We start from the raw sequence: 19,139 nt of genomic DNA on the forward strand, positions 1-19,139 counted from the left end.
TTGTGCTATCCTATATATTTTAAGAGGCTGCAGCAAACTTGAATTACATCACAGAGATTTCAAGTTTTCAAATAACCTATAACGCCAAACCTTATCTCTTGCACAAATCCCCAAATCAGGAAAAGAAGACGATTCAGTTTGGTCGTTACCACCATCTTGACCTTGAGCTGCATCCATTTTTGCGTAGTCGAGAACTCTCATGTTCTTCATGAACCGAATGTGATCAAAGCTGTTAGCTATGCCCAGCTGGTGGCAGTCGCGAGCAAAGTAATCCCACTTGTCAACGTCCACGCCATTGCGTTGATTTGAGACAATCTACAACAGTGTAAATCTATTCCCTTAACTTTTTTTGGTTGGGCACTGCAAGCAAGCAAAGTATGAAGCTTGCAAAACAACTTACAATTAATTTATTGGAAAGCACGGCACGGAAGGTGGGCCGAACCTTTGGCGCCTCAGAGCCAATCGTTAAACAATCGAAGGTTTGAAATACTGTAAGATATAGCCTAATCATTGTGATTCGTTGTTGCACATGTGAAAACATTTCAGTAGGCCTAACGCCCATTATAATTTATTTTAACCATATCCGTACCTCATACAGAAATCCTTTTTTTCTTGGTCTGCCTTCGTACTGCCAATTCTGAATGAAATACTAACATGAGAAAAATAGACAATATCTATCATTCAAAAAACACATGTTTTGCTTTTTTGCAAATCACAGGTCACTATAAGTCTATTGGAGGTAAACAAAACTCATGAGATCAGACTTGAAAGATGGAAATACTGTGATGTCAGTTTGTTAAGTCTTTGTTGAACCCTAAAGAGTTAAAGATTAAAAATATTGGATTGTAAAAGAAAACCTTTTAAAAATATCATGGTGATTTTTGTGTGTAAGATCTACTGATATACAAATTCACAAGAAAGCTGTCAACTTGTAAAAATTCTTAGGCTACAATAGTAAAATAATTAACATTATTAAAATGAGCTGTTTTAATGGAGATGTACAGTACTGTCTGATATATATATTCATGAATCTAGCTCCGAATCGATGAGGAAGAATAATTTCGAAAGAATATTATTCCCCAGCTTCGGAAAAATAATTTGGTTTTACAACTAATCATTTTTAGTTCTGACTCTTCAGACTAGTCAATAAAATTTAAATGTGCAAAAATACAAGTGAATAAAGAAATAACAGTTAACCTCTCAAGTACATGCAACTCCACGCAAAGTGAAATTTACATGACTTTTGACTCTTTTTTTATTTGTTTAAAAATAATGCCTAAAAAGACATTTTAACTCTTTTATGTTTGTTTAAAAACAATGTCTAAAAAGACATTATTAAAAGATAACTATACGAACAGAGGCCAGTGTTTCGATCTTCCGATCTCTTCAGCGTAGTAAAATGAAAGTGAAAAATTGTTTTGTGAAGATGGTTTCCCAGAGTGATGTAATAAGCCAATGAGAATTGATTTAATTCTTGATTTCAGACTCCAGCGAAAAACTTCTATCAGACTTAGCTGGAGTCTAAAATCAAGAATTAAATCAATTCTCATTGGCTTATTACATCACTCTCAGAAACCATCTTCTCAAAACAATTTTTCACTTTCATTTTACTACGCTGAAGAGATCGGAAGATCGAAACACTGGCCGCTGTTCGTATAGTTATCTTTTAATAATGTCTTTTTAGACATTATTTTTAAACAAATAAAAAAAGAGTCAAAAGTCATGTAAATTTCACTTTGTGTGGAGCTGCATGTACTTGAGAGGTTAACTGTTATTTCTTTATTCACTTGTTGATTTATGCATATCAGTTTGTATCTTCGGTGCATCCTTCTCTTGTATGGGCCAATTCTATAGATGGGCAATTCTATAGATGTTTGCTAGTGCACCCCTTAATTTTTTGAATCTTAATGCAAAATTACAGTTCGTTTTTTATAAATCGAAGTGCTTTGAACTTTTGATTAACCTGTTTTTTTCTATAACCGTGAAATGGTGTTCGCAATCTAAACGCATGTTTTATGCATTTAAATCACAAATTTTGATCAAGAAAATACATAGCATCATTCTTGATCATGTCTAAAACGTTATAAATCATTCAAAAATACTTTCGAAGAAATTTATACAAATATATTCCACGTCACACAATGTAAACATACGGTAGTCTAACTGTTTTAATCGATTTACCGCGTCTTGAGATTTGTGCTTTGTAACTTTGGCGTTGGGTCTTGGTCCGTTAATCATTTCTTTGACAAAAATAGCATTCTGAAACTCGGTGATGTTAGTTTTCTTTTCATCTTCTTTACACTCTTCTTTTCCGTTTATCTTCTCTCTCTTTTCTTTGTCATCTTCCTCTTTTAAAAGCTTCTCAAAATCCGAGGCGATGCCGGCGTTATCCGTCAGAATTCGATCAAACATCAGGCAAGATCGTTCGTCGTGCTGAGCACGAGAAAATAAAAAAAATAAAAATAACGAAAAAAATGGCGATAAACAGAGTAAACCTAATTTCATAAAACACTGGCAATCTGGATAGCCAACACATAATATCGCTCCAAATTTCGAATTCTACGTTCATATTGACTTAGCTGTTATAATAGGCTCTAATCACCTACATGGAATGAAAAAGTACGAAATAAAATGAGAACTGATTTTCAATCGACCAAAAATGGCAAAAGTTGATGAATCAATTGGCAACAAAACGCCAAATCAAACAAAATCGACATTAAAGAAGAAAAAAAAAAGACCAACATGTGAGGTTGAAGAAAAAAAGGCGTGGATGAAAACATTAAAGCATCTAAATTATATACATCAGCTGGTTATGCAATTACAGTAGAATGAAGAAGTAACCAATTGGCCACAAGAAACACGTGATTGGCTTCAAGAGACAGGAAAGGAACTTGACAACGGAGGAGAGAATGACTGTACGATATTGAAAAACAAGTTAGTTATATTTTGACAAGAACAGCAAAATATATAACGGTGCAATATAATATAATTTAGAAAAGGGGCTGTAGCTAATTGCATGGTGTGGACATAACTTATCAATCAGTAAAAATAAAATGTAAAAACGAACTTTCCAATAAGCTTTCTGAGTTTCGTTTCCAACTTTGTCCAGAAATTGATAATCAAACATGTGAGAAAATGGACCATGACCTGCGTAGCAAAGAAGTAACTAGAAAGAAATTTTAAAGGGGGCAAAGGCAATTGTTGAGGGTGGAATATATTAATATTTGAAATAAAGAGTTAGTTTAAAAATATGGTTACCGAATGCAGAGGAACATTTATGAAACGTCATTCAAAAAATAATACAGTGTCGTTAAAACGTTGTAATGATATTAAGAACATATTTTAGCGTGATGTAATTGCTCTCCCAACCCCCTTTCCATGATACTTCCCTGAAGCAATACTCTTATTAATATCAATTGAGTTTACAATATCCATGGAGGATTTTAAATTGACTGTTTAATCATCACCAGTATCAGTTCTAAGTGAGAGGGGCTTCTTTGCAATGCATCTTATATTAATTCTAAGATGAAAGCGTCCACTTTACATCATTTAGCAACTGAACAACAAAGTAACTATGATTTGGATATTGAAATATAGATCACTGCTCAATAACATACCGAGATCATGGCAAAGCCCAGCCAGCTCTACACACAAAACATCCTTTTCGTCAATATTCAAACTTTTTTGGTTCAATTGTAAGTGGCGGATAAGCTCCCCAGCTAAATGACAGGTGCTTTGAAACAATAAATGCTACATGGATTAAATTTTCCGTTAAATAACATTCTTATCAAACACATGAAGGAGCGTAAAACTAATCAAATCTCCCACCATTCTGTGACAATGTACAAGATACAGACGTTGGGAAAAAGGTCTGATAATAAAGGAAAATGATCTCTATCGTTTTATCTTCAGCGTTTGTAAAACATATTTTTAACTTCGTTTTAAGCCTGTATGGGGCTTATTGGATTTATTAGGTTGAATCAGAGTTTGTATTTCAGAAAAGAAAATCAAGAAAGTAGACCTACGGTACTTTAAAACATTTGTTCATGTTTGATCTTTTTGGAAATCTTAATTTCTCAGCTCGCTATTGATTAGCTCCTATGAGCATGCCTTTCGGCGGCTGGTACTGTATGTGAGCAGTGGGGCTGCAAACGACTTCGGGGGGTCTGGGGGTCTCCTCCCAGAAAAATTTGAAAAATCGCACTAAATTTGGTTCGTTCGGAGCATGTTTTTATCTCAATTTAAAAAAAAAATGTATTCAAACTTTGTTGAAAAGTTGATGTATTCCTAAGCTATATTTAAAAAAAAACTAACAGTTTGCTTTGGAACCAAACTTTACTAACATTGAGCTTGGTCTTGATTAGCCTATAGCAGTTGCATACAACGTTCAAGTGATTTTGAGATGCCCTAGGCTGGACTAGCACTTCCTATAACCTGTAACTCTGCAGCTAGCGCTTCTACATTCATGGCTCATCGCTACTCTGCGAAATAAAAACTAACTTTAAAAAGTTTGTAAAGTTATTCGGTTAAGTGGGGCTGTTTTCCATGCAGCTCCAACAGATTCAAAAATTGCTGTAAAATACCAAAAGAGGTGGAGCTTCAAGGATAATTTTTAGCCAATTAGAGCGCTTGAAATCCAGAATCTCTGGCTGCAAAAAAGTTTTCCCAAAATGGGTGTTGCCAAACGAAACTTTTAATATTTCAATCTTCGATCCGCAATTCTTAAGTGAAAAAAGTAACCGAGTCGGACAAACAGAGGAAAACAGATTTTCCCTTTTCTCTTTCTTTTAGGTGGGGCTGCAGCCCTGCAGCCCCATAGCACGAGCCGCCACTGGGGATGTCAAGTTTTCTTCCCAGAGTGCATTTTCCAAAAGTTTTGCAACACACTCAAGTTATGTATAACTTAAATTTTATGTTAACTTTCTATTTAAGTCTTACATGACAAAAATAGCTTGACCATGCTGACATCTTATCCGCCTCGATAGCTCAGTTGGTTAGCGCGTGACTTCTGAAGAGGAGAAGGTTTAAGATCAAGCGGCGGTTCGACTCTCGGGGTGTGCGCTGGAGCAACGCACGTTAAGGACTGATCTCCATTCAGCGGCACCTAACGAATGGAATAATTCTCCGGCAACAAGACTTCAACAATCGGAAATTCTACTCTGTCAATGTCGGTGACCGGGCCTGCATCAGTGATTTAAAGCCTTTACAAGTATACGAAACTGCCAAGATTAAGCTCTGCAAGAAGCTTTCCCAGTCCGAGGCTAAAAATTCAATCAATCAATCAATCTACTTTTGCAATTTAAATAAATCTTTAGTTAAAGAAGTAACTTCACAAGGTAGATTTAAACGATCTGTCTTAGCCTGATGCTGCGAGTTTGCTGTGGCAATAGTAAGTTGCGCTAGCTTTCGGAACACAGTTCCCCAGTCATGTGCTATGATGAATGGTGTTGAAGTCAGTGAGTGGTTCTTAAGTGTGGTTCTTTCGTTTAGCTTGAGGCTGCTGGTTGTTGAGTTTCTGTATTGTTAGGCGTTTTTTGTTGCAAAATTTGTTTTCAGTTGATTAGTAGATTAGATGACGTAGTTCTTCCCTTTCGGCACGGTTGTTGATTTTAGGATTTTGTCTGCTGATGAATATGGCCTCTTTGAAACGTAATTTTACTGCGTCATTTTCTCGGGCAATTATAGTAATTTCAAAGTCGGTGTGGCATCGTTTAAATCTACCTTGTGAAGTAAGCAACGATCATGCTGCTAAAAGCGAAACTCAATCAATTAAAGAAGTAAGTTTGTTATTGGCAGAAAAGCTCCGTTCTATTTTATATAAAAAAATCTATTTACCCAATTGAATGCTCAAATCTGTTGTGGGAGGCTCCAGGATAAAGAAAGTAGTTCCCCCCAAGTTGTTTAATGTTCTTGAGTCTTTGAAATTGAGGAGTGTTGATGACTTTCACCAGCAGAGGATGGAGTTCAATGTCTTTGTGAATTGGATCCTTAAAACACTGAAACAAAAGCATTCAGGGTTTTGATTTCTCTAGAAATGCGTTAAACTACAAAGTGAAAATCGATAAGCACTTTACTTTCAACAGCGTTTGATATCAAAGTCCTGATCGGTTTTCATGTTGAAAAACGAATAAAAATGTAAAATTATTGCAAACATCGTAACTAGTTTTTTTCAAATGCACCAAACTTCCATTATTTTTTGAAACCGCTCGGAACAAAACACAATTGAAATTAAATTAAAGAGGAAAACATCCATCGACTGCTTTTTTTTCCCGAATATTCTCAGCTTGACAATTTCTTAGGACTTTTTTGTTATTCAGTTTACATTGATTGAAAGTGAAGTTTATATTAAAAAAAGGTTATTTTTACAAGAAATGAACAGATGCAATTTTATTTTCAGGCATTCAAGTCCATTAACACTTTTCTCCTCAACGGGAGGCCAGATTTCGCGCCCCAACCTCTCATATTTCCTTTGATTACTTGCAGCACAGTAACGTCATGCACTTGGTTTTTCTTGACTTTTCCTAAAATTGCCAGGCGGATCTGATGATATTAAATTTGATGCTAAAAGTTGTGTAGTTTTCTTGTAAATTGAAGATTTTGGTGAGTTTTTTGCTATTTCTAACCAACTTCCAACAAAGCGTGAAATGGATTACTTTGCCCATAATAAGCCATAAGCTCATAATTGCTTCGTGCATCAATATGCGCGAGCAGAGAGAAACTTCCTCTTGTTTTCCATTGTTTGGCTTCTTCTTTTTTTGAATGAGAGGTTGTTTTTGGACTACATTTCATTGGGGTCAAATGTCCGGGCATTCTTCGAGCAGCCACTTGATTGTAGAGTCCTCCAGCGTTGACAGGCCAACTGCCCTTGGAGGAGTAAACGTCGGGCAGTGGTATAGGATTTGCAGTGCAGAGGAACAGACAGCAGATTATTTGGCTTGACCTCAATAACACAAAGCGCGTTATTTCTTATGCTACAAAAGAAACGCCAGTGATCACAAAGTTGTTAATTAAAAACAATAATAGCAAACGTTTTTTGCGTTATCAGCTTTACGAAGAATAGCAATCCACGATCAATGTAGGCCAAAAACTATTCAAAACAGTTGTTTCAACCAGCAAATATCCATTGACGAATAAAAAACGTTACAATAAGAAATTTTCCCTTAGGTAGTGACACGAAAAACCTAGTTTCGAAATAAACGTTCTATGGAAATGCTCTCATTGACAAAACTTGCAATTGAGGAAATGTATCGCTGCAAATGCTTTTGGAAGAAGCTGAAGAAATAGCGTTTTTGCAAACAGTAATTGTGAGATACTGTATAGTGTATACTCAAAATTATGAGATCACGTAGCAGATTACTCGATGACTACATGTCCCTTCGCTGCCTATGTCGCCTACTTGTTGTTATGTGTTGCATTTTTGTTTCACGGTGCACTATCTGTTGTTCCAAAGAGCGCAAAATAAAGATGATAATGCCTCGTCTTCACTACAAAGTATTTTGCAATGTAGACGAGGCATAATGCTGGGCGTCACATAAGACAAACAACAAATCAGCTTTCTTGATCATTGATTCAACATCTGAAAACGTTGCGCCAATGTATAAGAAGCCGGCTATTGTAAAGACCCGCCATTTATAAACGATCCGATTATACCAAAAGTGGGATAAACTAATGGATCAAAGAATGAATAAACAATGCAGAGAAAACTAAATCTAAGTGACGAACAATACCGATGTCTTCATTTATCTTGGAAAAATGCTGCCTAAACTAATCAACAAAAAATACCGTAAATGACGGCAGGGATCCCGAAAGCAGAATTTGCTCGACTTTGGCATGAATTTAGTCAGACATCTAATAAATCTACACATACAATCAGGGCCTCTGAGAGAAATTTTCACTAAGGGTACGAAGAGTCATTCCGGGCCCCCCTCTTACTCCGGGCCCCGTTTGTCTTGGACAAAACGAGTTTGTCTGCCTAAACTTATCAACAAAAAATACCATAAATAACCGCAGGGATCCCGAAAGCAGAACTTGCCCGACTTTAGCATGAATTTAGTCAGTCATCTAATAAATCCACACATACAATAGCGGCCACTCAACGGCTATAATATTCATAATCATCCTGGTTCTGGGCGGTTTGTGTAACAGTTCAGAGGAAGACACTATGTGAAATGATGCACCACACAAAAGATTTTCAATGAAGACTGAGTCTAAAAAGCGATGTGGATTGTGGTGCACAGTGACTTCAAGTTTAGGACAGAAAAGGCACAAAAATATCACGATAAAAACAAAGACCTTGTGAAAATTTGCGGGAATCATCACACGATGCAAATGCCATAATTGCATACTGCTCTAAGCTGGCCGGCAACCACAAAAGTAGACAACAAAGGCAGTTAATAACTCGATAACAGCGCAATAAACATTATAAATACGTAATCCGACAGTTTTCTTTTACAAACGTTTTACGTCTAACAGTAAAGTCTCTGCAACAAATTTTGTGAAGCGTTTACAAACCATGGTTATGTGAAATTATTCATCATTATTATTTTTTACTTTTCGGATGTTGTAAATTGTCATCAGAGAAAATCACAAAAAAAAACAACATTTCAGTACTTCAATGTAGTAGGCCTAAGAATTTTTTACAGAATGGTAGCCACGTTTTTTCAAACAAGAAGCCATTTTTCGGCAATATAAAGTTATAGAAAATAATTTGCAATCCTGCAAATGTTTGAAAAGAATCTATGAAGTCTTCTCACAATCTGGCACAAAATGATTATGTTTATTGTACCTCTGCAATATTTTTTACGACAAATTTTGAAGCTTCGTTGTAATCATTTTTATCTTTGAAGTTAAAAGTTAATATTTTTTGGCCAGAAACATAATCGCTGCCTTGCTCTTGTATCGCTTTGTCGCCTTTACGCGTATTTTTTGTCTTTCAAACAATAACGACCCTGTCAGCAATTCAGTCCTTTTACATTGATTCAACATTTGTAAACGTTAAATTAATAGAGGTTTGCTGAATGCGAGTTTATTTTACATTTCTTTTGTTTACCCATGTTCCTCACTTCGCTGTTGCATTGTTTCGACGCTGGCGGACTAAAAATGCATTTTCAAATTGATTAACACAATCTTCAGTAAAAAGTGAGCTTCGAACTTAGCTTTGTTGATGTAAATGCTGTATTTTTAGTGGATGTAATTCATGAGTCATGTTTATAAACACCGGTAAGCGAAATGACTTATGATGTGGCCTGCATGATATTTGTGATGCGACTTGACACAAATCCACAATTCCAAAAGCGCCTAATTTGAACTTAGAAATTTCAGATAATTTCAACAGCTTGTTCAATTGTCTTCTCTCTACTAAAAATGTTCATACTACAAACTCAATATTGTTGACCTAAAATACACAAACGAAGATGTAAACAGCTATTCAAGTAGGCTAAGGTGTTACTTATGAGCAGTTTGGTTCCATAAAACCAGAAGCTGGCCATGAGTTTCGGAAAGCATTAGTTTAGGACAAAAATATAAAGCAACAAACGCAGTTTTATTTTTTTCTAATTCGTGTAACAATATTACTCTGTAACTATTTTAGAATTAATGAGTAGCCTACAATAAGATTTGCTCGCAAGTTCTTTATCAATTCAATGAGTATGCAGACCGCACACACACTTCGTGCGGCTGACCAATCTCTTTGTTCTACAGAACTTTGCATGAAATCGGATTGGCACGATAATTAAACAGCGGCAAGATAAATCAAAATTATCGTTTTTGGGTACCTTTGCAAAAGTTGAAATATCAAGTTTAACATATAAAATTTTAGAATGATGACTTTTCTAACTTAAAGAAAAATAATTTTTTTTCACACCAGTGCAACTTCTGTTGAAATAGCACCAGCGGATCAGACGTAACAGCTAATTGAATTTGATCCGAAAACGGCCCCCCTTGAGTAGTTAACTTCCAAAAAAACGTTGAAAAGCAAAACGTTAATACGAGCTGTTTTCGTACACGGAAAGCACGTCACGAGCTATTTTAGCCCCGTGCTAATTAATCGCTGATAACGGGAGCTATTAAAATCACAGAGCCAAAATATTTTACAAGATAATAGCCATGTGTATTGTGCGTATAGAAGTTAAATTTTTACCTAACAAGTTTATAGAAATGAAGTGTTTGAGATGAAAAAGCCGTTCAGAAAGTCAGTTTTTAATTTAATTTCCCGAAAAAAGCTTCAAAATTGAAAATTTTGTTGGTTCCCGACCCCTGACGTAGAGTAATGCTAAACTAATAATTCAAAATTGAAAATTTTGAATTATAGCATAAGCATAGAGAAATGCTAAACTCAACAAAAAATTACTTTTGCTTATCAATATAAGGCATTTTTGGGCGCTTTTCATTTCACAGTAATTGCACTAACATTTATATTGCACTAACATTAACATATGTATAACTAGCATTGCACGAACATGTCTAGCTACCTGAGACGAAATGCTTATTGTGAAGGGCACGAAGGTAGAAAAATGACCAGTTTAGGTGTAGAAAATTCGCAAAGAAACAAAAACTAAAAGTCAAGAAATTTCACATTTCTAGCATATTTCCTTCTGTGAAATATTTTACTACTAGTGTAGGGCGTCCTCATAAAGCCCCGTGTTGCTACAGATAGTGTTAACATATAAAATTTTAGAATAATGACTTTTCAAACTGATAGACAAATGATTTTTTTTCACACCAGTGCAGCTTCTGTTGAAATAGCACCAGCGGATCACACGTAACAGCTGATTGAATTTGATCAAAAAACGGCCTCCTCTTGAGCAGTTAACTTCCAAAAAAACGTTGAAAAGCAAAGGGTTAAATACAATTTTTGTCTATACTTTAATGCTTTCGAAAACAAAATTAACCGACTGGTGAGAACGTCTGCGCCGCGCTTAACCCTATCTTAGTACGAGCTGTTTTCATACGCGGAAAGTACGTTACCGGCTGTCTTAGCCCGTGTTAATTAATCGCTAATAATGGGAGCTATGAAAATCACAGAGCCAAAATACTTTACAAGATAATAGTCATGTTGGTTGCGCGCATAGAAATTAAATTTTTAAGCAACAAATTTATTGAAACAAAGTGTTTGAGATGAAAAAACGTCAGAAAGTCAGTTTTTATTCTCATTTTCCGAAAATAGCTTCAAAATTGACCGAATGCATATTTTGGAATAATAACGTGCAGTGGTCGGGAACCTTTTTGAGTCAGAGAGCCATTAAGGCTATATTTTTGGAAATACATTTCCGTGAGAGCCATAGGTTATACTGTAATGCTTTAACACTTAATACAATCAACAAGTGGTGGCACTGATGAAGTTTTGAAAGGGTGAACGCGTCTTAGCAAGAGCAGAAAAACAGAAGGGGGTTTGGGGGGTCTCTCCCACCAAAAAAATGAAAAATTACAATTTAATTGGTGCATTCTGAGCGCATTTTCAGCTCTAAATTGTAATGAAAAGTTAAGATAAAATTTTGCGGTTTGCACTTTAGAAGATTGTTTTTTTTTGCGAGCCAGATGCCGTCTTGAAAAGAGCCATTATTATGGCTCGCAAGCCATAGGTTCCCGACCCTTGACATAGAGTAATACTAAACTAAACAAAAATTACTTTTGCTCATAAATATAAGGCATTTTTGGGCGTTTGTCATTTCAAAGTAATTGCACTAACATTTATATTGCACTAACATTTATATTGCACTAACATTTATAACACTGGTCAGCACACATTTTGGTGCCAAGAAAGTTTTAACGGTTTTGGGGTATTTTGATGAAGCTGAATCCGAAGATGACCTTGGTTTTTACGAATTGGCTCTAGTTTTTGAAATATTCCATGGTTTTATTCCAAAAAAGTGCTAAAAATATGCAAGTTTTAACATTGGTATTTTCTTTATGCTATAACTTTGATGAGACCTTGTCTGTCTTTTACAAGCATGTCCTTATCTTATTCTTACATTTTTGATGCGATTCTGTGAAATTTGACAATAGTATTTGCAGAGAGCCTTCTATTGGCAAACCATGTTTTATGTGAAAATCAAGCAAAAATTAAACAAAATTAGCAGTAAAGAACAGATTTTCGTTTGCAAAAACAGGTGGCGTCAAAGCACAAACACTACTTTTAGTAACAATCGAAGTAGCCTACATTTCGTAAATTGTTAAAGTACATTAATCAATCATACAATTCGAAATAATTAGTCGATGTTTACAAATGTTCTTTAGCAAGAATTTCTAGAATGTGATGTGGCCAAGCAGTCACGTTGGAGACTCCAACAGTGGTCAGTCATCATGTGGGCATATCCCACCTGCCCTGGTACCGCTCTTGTATGACAATGTCCTGGTGGAACCTTTCTCCGTGCTCTTCACTTAGGTCACCAAGGCTTGCAGGAAAATAATCTAAGTGGTTGATGTACTGATGGCTGATGAAACCTTTGAAATTGGAAAGCATATCTTCCACCAATTCTTGGTAATTTTCAGCTTTCTGCTTCCAAGGAATTTCTGTGTGACCAAAACAAACGATTGTCATGCAACAGACTCCTTGTCTGTTATAGACTGCACAAAACGTGCATCTTTTATGAGTTTGCGGATCTTAGGGCCATCAAAAATGCCTGCTTTCATCTTTTCGATGGGCAAAGCAGGAAATGCTTTGCAAATATTACGCGCCCGGCTCAAGACCATGCGGCGCTAGTTCGACACTGCGCTTGAGCAACACATTCTAAGGACTGCTCTCCAATCAACGGTAGCCTACCTAATGGGTAAAATAATTCTCCGGCAACAAGACTTCTACAGTCAGAAAACTTTTTACAAGTATGTTGATTGTACATTTTACAAGTATGCGCAACTACCAGGAATAACCTATCAAGGCTTTGTCAGTCCGAGGATAAAGATTCAAAACCAACCAACTAAACCAAATATAATTGAAGTAGTCCCCAGCCGTAGGCAAGGCATTCACAAACTGCTTCATCAAACCAAGTTTGATGTGTAGTGGTGGAATGATGATTTTCTCTATGGCAACTAAAGGTTCATTTATGACGTTAGATTCACCAACTCTCATGTAATCTGTAGGTGGCCAGTGGCCACCCTTTTTTCACCAAGTGATTATTAAGAGCTCGGCTGTACCACAAGTAGATGAAACATGAATATTTTGTATAGCCGCTTTTCTAGCCAAGCAAAAAATTACCATTTTCAAGTCTACACTAATTCATCATTGATGAGAGTCGTTATCCAGTTTCTGTGATATCGTTTTAATGTTATTGTACTCTTCTTTTAGTTTTGTTGAACGGCCAATTGGTAGAGATACACATCTGTTATCGTTATGTAACAATACACATTTTAAACTTCTTTCGAACTGTCTATGATCAAGCGCCACTTTTGAGCTCTGTATTTTGGAACCCTACTCTCATTTACAGCAGAAGCCCTGCGATAACTTTGCAGTAAACAAATTCATCTTGCTGGCAAAAATATGGAAGCAATTCTTTTTCTCTCGCACAATAAAATATTATGGAAGCTCCGGTTCCAACAGAGGTTTTGTCTTTTAGTTGGGATGCCAAAATTTCTGCTGCTTATTTGGATAGGTTAAGATCCCTGATGAGATCACTCAGCTCCTCCAGTTTGAAAGTCTCTAGAATAGCTGAACTACTTTCAAACACGTTTCCATCGCTGTCACTTGCAGAGCTTTCTACCTCTTCATGAAGCTCATCATATTCCATGGCCATGTCAAGTAAATCACTATATTCAGGCACTTCTATATAATGAGGCACAGGTTGTCGAGCAGAATCTAAACCTGGGTAATTCCACGTAGTGCTTTTCTTGTGACGATTGAACCCCTGTAGGTGTACCAAACAGAATTAGCAGTCATTGAATTGGCTTTTTGGTTTTCTCCAAACCATTCCTACACCAAAATTAAGATTTTTAAGTGTACCTTTAGTCCACTTTCTTAGTCTTTCTACACATGCTTTGCAGACAGTATGAGGTGCTCATGGCTTATCTTGGTCATCTAGCCAAAATTTGAAAATATCAAATATCTCAAAAACTGGAGCCAATTAAAAGAAACCAATGTTGTTTTCGGATTCAGTGGGCCGAAATTGCACAGAAACCGTTAAAATATCTTCCGCACTCGGAAAAAAGTTTTTTTGTTGGCCAGTGTAATATTTAACAGTTTCATGAAAATGTCTAGCCACCTAAAATGAAATGCTTATTATGAAGGGCACGAAGGTAGAAAAATGACCACTGTAGGTTTAGAAAATTCGCAGAGAATAAAAACTAAAAGTCAAGAAATTCAACATTTTTAGCATATTTCCTTCTGTGAAATATTTCATTACTAGAGTGGGGGCGTCTTCATAAAACCCCGTGTAGCTACAGATAGGGTTAATAGGCAGTCGTTTCGACACCGCTCCAGAGCACAGGATTGGGTCTCAATAAGAAATTTTATAGCAAAGTAGTGGAAGCGTCTGGCTTAGTGATCACATTTCCCTTCGTCTGCAGACGTTGAATCAATGTAAAAATGACGGGTTTTGCCATCTGAGTCGCTACTTCCTGTGGGTTGTGTTAGATCTGTGATTGGCATCACCATACAATCCGCGTGATTCTCGTGCATTTGCCTTCGTTCGGTAATAGCTCGCTTAATGCTGTGGACCAGTGGTTCTCAACCTTTTTCCTTGTTGGCACCATTTTGAAATCACCGACAAGTTCTCGCACCCCCTTCTAGAATTATTCCATAATTATTCCTTTATAACCAACCCAAACCATTCAGCATTCCCGCACCCCTTAGTAACAGCTCTCGCACCCCTAAGGAGTGCGTGCACCCCCGGTTAAGAACCCCTGCTGTAGACCGACAGCACTCAAGAACAATTTTTGCCGGAAGATCAAGCGCTTGATTAGCAAAGCAGCATATTCTGTGATCAACAGAATATCTGTAGGCTAAACTGTAGTAGCCGATACAAACTCGCAAATTTATGCCTGTTTTAAATGCATGTTACAACATTTTGAATTGCTTATTTTAATGATTTGTAACATCATCATCATAATCCATAGTCGGTTTGTTCCCCACTAGTGGGGGTGGCCGATTGTTTCCGCGCAGCAATTGTTTTAATCCCTTTTCTCCATTTCACCCTGTCCCTTGCATCTTCCTCCTTCAGTCCGACTTTTTTAAATTCATCCTTCACTTGTTGTTTCCACGTTCTTCTTGGACGACCGCGTTTCCTCTTCCCATCCACCTTTAGATCTAGTGCCTTTCTAAGAAAACTTCCTTCCTCCCTCCTTATCACATGTCCATACCATCTTACTCCATTTGCCCTTGCCAGTTGGTCTATGGTCGCTCTCATCTCTAGCATACCCAACAATTCTTCAGTCCTTTTTTCCCTTCTCGTTTGCACCCCACACATTGCTCTCACCATTGACCATTCCGTTCTTCTCAGGATTGCCAGTTCATTCTCTCTCAATACCCATGTCTCGCTACCATATAGCATTGCAGGCCGCACACAGTGCAAATACAATGCATACAACATACAATGCAAACTATCAATCGTGTGAAAATCACTTGTAGGCCTACAAACTTTGAAAATAAGCATAAATAGGCCTACAAGAAACATATTCCTTACTTTCTTCTTTGTTGCCAATTTGGCCATGGTGCAATTGCCGTCTGACCCAATATTTAACGATTCTACTTTGAGTTTCGCTAAAATTCGCTTTTCTTTTGCAAAATAAACTTACGGAGTGGGCGAGGGACAATTACGTACGACGCCAATCATCATAAGTAAATTACTCTGAACTTCAACTAAATTTTCATTGAAAATGTCATTCACTAAAACAAAAAGGGAAAACAAACGAGTTTAAAATTGCTTACTTAATCAATAATACACTTTTATCATTTTGCCAGATTACTTTAGTCGCTATATAAGTAGACATCTGACTCTGAGCGTTGACTTTCGTGTGGTAATAAGCAAAAAATACAAACCTCGTCTCTCGTCTGTCGTAGGCTATTTCTACAAGGAATAAAACCGTTTCATCTAAAACTGTAAAAAGTAAAAGTAACTCCCATACTTGAATCCAAGCAAGAGGAGATGAGAAAATAAGATTCTTATTATACCAACCCCTCTGCACTAACAAGAGTCGGGTGGCCAGTTCCTTTCTTTCGGGCGCCTTTCCTTCAGCAACTACACCCACCAAATTTATTACATCCTGGGTAGAAGTGAGCAGTGTTTTTCAACAACCGGCTTAAGCCGGGAAAGTTGACAAACCGACGGACGTTGGTTCCAATACAAAGCGTGGCGCGTGGGTTCTTTACACAAAGTATGGTATTGTATGACACGCTACCAACTATAAACAGAATGACCTCACAATGAAAGAGCCCATGATTTCACACACAGCAAGATAAAATTACTGAGAAACAAACATTCAAACAACAGCTCTAACTATTAGGAATCCATCATTCCCATAGACTTCCAGCTAACATGTCAGGAATTGAGTCAAAGCAAAGCTTTAAGTTGAAACTATACAAGGAATATCTTTTCTTTGCCAATGTTGTTTTCAACACGAAGTTCTTATCAGGTCAATGGGAACGCGCGGCCTCTATTATTTTAAACACAATGAGGAAAATTCAAATTACCAAAGACCCAGAGAATCCAAGCTATTCCATCGAATTGACAACAGCGAGTCTGTTTGTTTTTGTTGTTTAAGCATCGTCGACTCACAAGGGAGTTGCCACAGTGATCTGTCGTCTGTGGTGACGATAAAACTTAAATATCCATTCTCACACATGCCAAAAAGTTAAAGACATTTCAATAGAGAAAACTTCAAGAATATTTAAAAAAGTTAAGACAAAAAATTGTTTCGTCGTGAATGCACTTTTGTGATTTTTCTTATTAAGCTGATAGTTAGTCTAAATCAGTGGTTCTCAAACTTTTTGTTTGGGCGGATACCTTTTGAAAGCCTCAAAACGGCCACAACCCCTCAAAATGGTCACGATTCCTTAAAGCGTCACAACCCTTTACAAATTTTATTATCTGAGATTTTATTTTGTAGTATCGTCAAAAGCAAATAAATGTGTCATGCTGCAGTAGAATATAATTTATAATCTTGTCCTCTATAACTTTGTACACTATACCTAGCTGAGGGTTACCATATTTGAAAAAGCAAAATTCCGGACAGTGCATGACTATTTTCATGAGACCATATATGCGTTACCGAACTATTAGCCATTACCAGTAGCCATTAGAATTAGTTAAGGTTTTTATATCAAAAATTCACTAGGCTTCCTCCTCTATGACATTTCAAGTAAATCTCTGATTATATGTTCGCAGCATGTGATCTATATCTAACCAATTCTGATTCAGCACAACGGTCAATAAGTCCAAGTAAGTACAAAGCTCCAGAAAGTTCTAAGTGGTAAACCTCATTGATAAAGAAAAAATTCCGTACAACCTCGTAGTAAAAAAAATGGCAGTGTTGCACAGTACGATTGCAGATGCAGTAAAATGAGCTGGTTGAGCGAATTTTTTAGAAAAAAAATTCTAATTTTCCCAAAACGCCCATCATAAAATTCCGGACATTTGAGCATTTTTTAAAACTCTTCCCGGACGCAAAATTTAACACCAAATTCCGGACATGTCCGGAATTTTCCGGACGGTATGGCAACCATAACCTAGCTGCATTAGTATGCAATTCCACAATGATTTCTACTAAGTAATGCTGACATGAAGAGTGGCCTCCATTGAAATGTCTTTAACTTTTTGGCATATGTGAGAATGGATATTTAAGTTTTATCGTCACCACAGACGACAGATCACTGTGGCAACTCCCTTGTGAGTCGACGATGCTTAAACAACAAAAACAAAAGACTCGCTGTTGTCAATTCGATGAAATAGCTTGGATTTTCTGGGTCTTTGGTAATTTGAATTTTCCTCATTGTGTTTAAAATAATAGAGGCCGCGCGTTCCCATTGACCTGATAAGAACTTCGTGTTGAAAACAACATTGTCAAAGAAAAGTTATTCCTTATATAGTTGGAACTTAAAGCTTTGCTTTGACTCAATTCCTGACATGTTAGCTGGAAGTCTATGGGAATGATGGATTCCTAATAGTTAGAGCTGTTGTTTGAATGTTTGTTTCTCACTAAATTGATCTTGCTGTGTGTGAAACCATGGGCTCTTTCATTGTGAGGTCATTCTGTTTATAGTTGGTAGCGTGTCATACAATACCATACTTTGTGTAAAGAACCCACGCGCCACGCTTTGTATTGGAACCAACGTCCGTCGGTTTGTCAACTTTCCCGGCTTAAGCCGGTTGTTGAAAAACACTGCTCACCTCTACCCAGGATGTAATAAATTGGGTGGGCGTAGTTGCTGAAGGAAAGGCGGCCGAAAGAAAGGAACTGGCCACCCGACTCTTGTTAGTGCAGAGGGATTGGTATAATAAGAATCTTATTTTCTCATCTCCTCTTGCTTGGATTCAAGTATGGGAGTTACTTTTACTTTTTACAGTTTTAGATGAAACGGTTTTATTCCTTGTAGAAATAGCCTACGACAGACGAGAGACGAGGTTTGTAGTTTTTTCCTTCTTATCATATGAAAATCAACGCTCAGAGTCAGATGTCTACTTATATAGCGACTAAAGTAATATGGTAAAATGATAAAAGCGTATTATTGATTAAGTAAGCAATTTTAAACTCGTTTGTTTTCCCTTTTGTTTTAGCAAATGACATTTTCAATGAAAATTTAGTTGAAGTTCAATGTGAGTTACTTATGATGATTGGCGTCTTAGGTACGTAATTGTCCCTCGCCCACTCCGTAAGTTTATTTTGCAAATGAAAAGCGAATTTTAGCGAAACTCAAAGTAGAATCGTTAAATATTGGGTCAGACGGCAATTGCACCATGGCCAAATTGGCAACAAAGAAAAAAGTAAGGAATTTGTTTCTTGTAGGCCTATTTATGCTTATTTTCAAAGTTTGTAGGCCTACAAGACACAAGTGATTTCCACACGATTGATAGTTTGCATTGTATGTTACAAATCGTTAAAATAAGCAATTCAAAATGTTGTAACCTGTCTTTAAAACAGGCATAAATTTGAGAATTTGTATCGGGTATACTACAGTTTACAGATATTATGTTGATCACAGAATGTGCTGCTTT

At 36.7% G+C, this 19,139-nt stretch overlaps 1 protein-coding gene across 1 annotated transcript in view; it reads right to left on the reverse strand.

Annotated features, from left to right (window-relative positions):
• Positions 1 to 15,736, reverse strand: part of LOC145767517 (deoxynucleoside triphosphate triphosphohydrolase SAMHD1-like) — a 28,377-nt gene extending 12,641 nt beyond the window's left edge. Inside the window, exons 1-7 of the mRNA XM_082579357.1 lie at positions 15,612 to 15,736; positions 5,836 to 5,996; positions 3,618 to 3,733; positions 3,068 to 3,147; positions 2,182 to 2,433; positions 590 to 637; positions 91 to 315 (exon numbers count right to left, since the gene is read on the reverse strand). Coding sequence (XP_082435483.1) covers positions 91 to 315; positions 590 to 637; positions 2,182 to 2,433; positions 3,068 to 3,147; positions 3,618 to 3,733; positions 5,836 to 5,996; positions 15,612 to 15,638 — 909 coding nt within the window. The 5' untranslated portion in view covers positions 15,639 to 15,736. The remainder of the gene's footprint in view (positions 1 to 90; positions 316 to 589; positions 638 to 2,181; positions 2,434 to 3,067; positions 3,148 to 3,617; positions 3,734 to 5,835; positions 5,997 to 15,611) is intronic.
• Between the last annotated feature and the right edge of the window lie 3,403 nt (positions 15,737 to 19,139).

This window comes from Aplidium turbinatum, chromosome 1 (genome assembly GCF_918807975.1).
Source record: "Aplidium turbinatum chromosome 1, kaAplTurb1.1, whole genome shotgun sequence".
Taxonomy (NCBI): domain Eukaryota; kingdom Metazoa; phylum Chordata; class Ascidiacea; order Aplousobranchia; family Polyclinidae; genus Aplidium; species Aplidium turbinatum.